We start from the raw sequence: 1378 nt of genomic DNA on the forward strand, positions 1-1378 counted from the left end.
TCCCTCCTTCCTCCCTCCTCTCTCTCTCTCTCTCCCTCCCACTGCGGGTGCGTCTGTGTGTAGTGGAGCTGCATCTGCACGCGGCAGCGTGAGGATGCCTGGTTGATTTTATCTATGACCGCTTGATTTCTTCCAGATGCTCCCTTCCCTTTCTCCCCTTTCTTCCCGAGGGAGAGATATCAATCTAACGCTTACACAGTAGGAATACAGAGGGACGAAATTGAACTTATATTAAAAACAACAAACGCCACCACGAATTATAGGGAGCAGCTAGTTGACAGTGGAAAAGAGGAGGAGGGGGTAAGGCACATATCGCTGCGTTAGCATGTCTCAACACCACCACGTGTTTAAGTACATCATCATTGGTGACAGTGGTGTGGGGAAGAGCTGTCTTTTGCTGCAGTTCACGGACAAGCGTTTTGAACCACTGCACGACTTGACAATTGGGGTGGAGTTTGGCGCGCGAGTGGTGACGATTGAGCAAAAGAACGTGAAGCTGCAGATTTGGGACACCGCCGGGCAGGAGAGTTTTCGCAGCATCACGCGGAGTTACTACCGTGGCGCTTGTGGCGCGCTACTTGTGTACGACGTCACGCGTCGCGAGACGTTTACGCACCTTCAGACGTGGCTGGAAGATGCGAGGGCGAACGCCAACACCGCCATTGTTATTATGCTGATCGGGAACAAGTGCGACTTAGAGGCGAAGCGGCAGGTGTCGCGGGAGGAGGGGGAGAACTTTGCCAGGCGGAACAACCTGGTGTTCATGGAGACCAGCGCCAAGACGGCGCAGAATGTGGATGACGCCTTCATGAAGACTGCCACAATGATCTACGAAAACGTGCAAAAAGGCGAGTTGGACCCCGCCGTGGTGTCGGGCAGGCAGGCGCCTGCGCTCGCCGCCGCCGCCCCAGGGACGCGGGGCGGCGGCTCCGAGGGGTGCGCCTGCTGAGGGGACCCCCGCCCCTACGCGCACCAGACATGTACACGTAACACACGCCCGTACGAGGCGCCGCGCTGCTGCTCCCGCATGGGTGCGTGCGGTCGAGGAGGAGGGAGGAGGACAAGTCCCGCAAAGCACGCACAGGCGCGGCGTCCGCGGCGAAATGGGAAGAGCGGCTCCCGCCCCGTCACACACGTCTCAGTGGCTGTGCGTCCTGCCGCCTCCCAGCGGGGTGAGGGACAAGAAAAAAGACGGAGACAGTTGAGGCAAACAAATTTGTGTTAAAACAGAGGGCGCAGAAAGTAACGGAATGAAACGAAGACATCGAAATGAAGGAAAAGTCAACACACACACACACAACCAAAAAAAAAAAGAAGGCCAGTGGGCATAAGGAGGTAAAGTTAATTACAGACGGATGTTTGTGTTTGTTTATGAAGG

The 1378-nt window shown here is 56.1% G+C and overlaps 1 protein-coding gene across 1 annotated transcript, besides 2 other annotated features; it reads left to right on the top strand.

Annotated features, from left to right (window-relative positions):
* Positions 1-10: a microsatellite.
* Positions 11-38: a microsatellite.
* A 287-nt stretch (positions 39-325) lies between these two features.
* Tco025E_08806 (Rab family, other) lies at positions 326-949 on the top strand (the record flags this gene model as incomplete). Its single annotated transcript, XM_029375645.1, has 1 exon — positions 326-949. One exon carries the CDS (start codon positions 326-328, stop codon positions 947-949), a length of 624 nt encoding a protein of 207 aa, XP_029224249.1.
* Between the last annotated feature and the right edge of the window lie 429 nt (positions 950-1378).

This window comes from Trypanosoma conorhini (assembly GCF_003719485.1).
Source record: "Trypanosoma conorhini strain 025E chromosome Unknown Tco_14.4_contig_00881, whole genome shotgun sequence".
Classification (NCBI taxonomy): Eukaryota; Euglenozoa; class Kinetoplastea; order Trypanosomatida; family Trypanosomatidae; genus Trypanosoma; species Trypanosoma conorhini.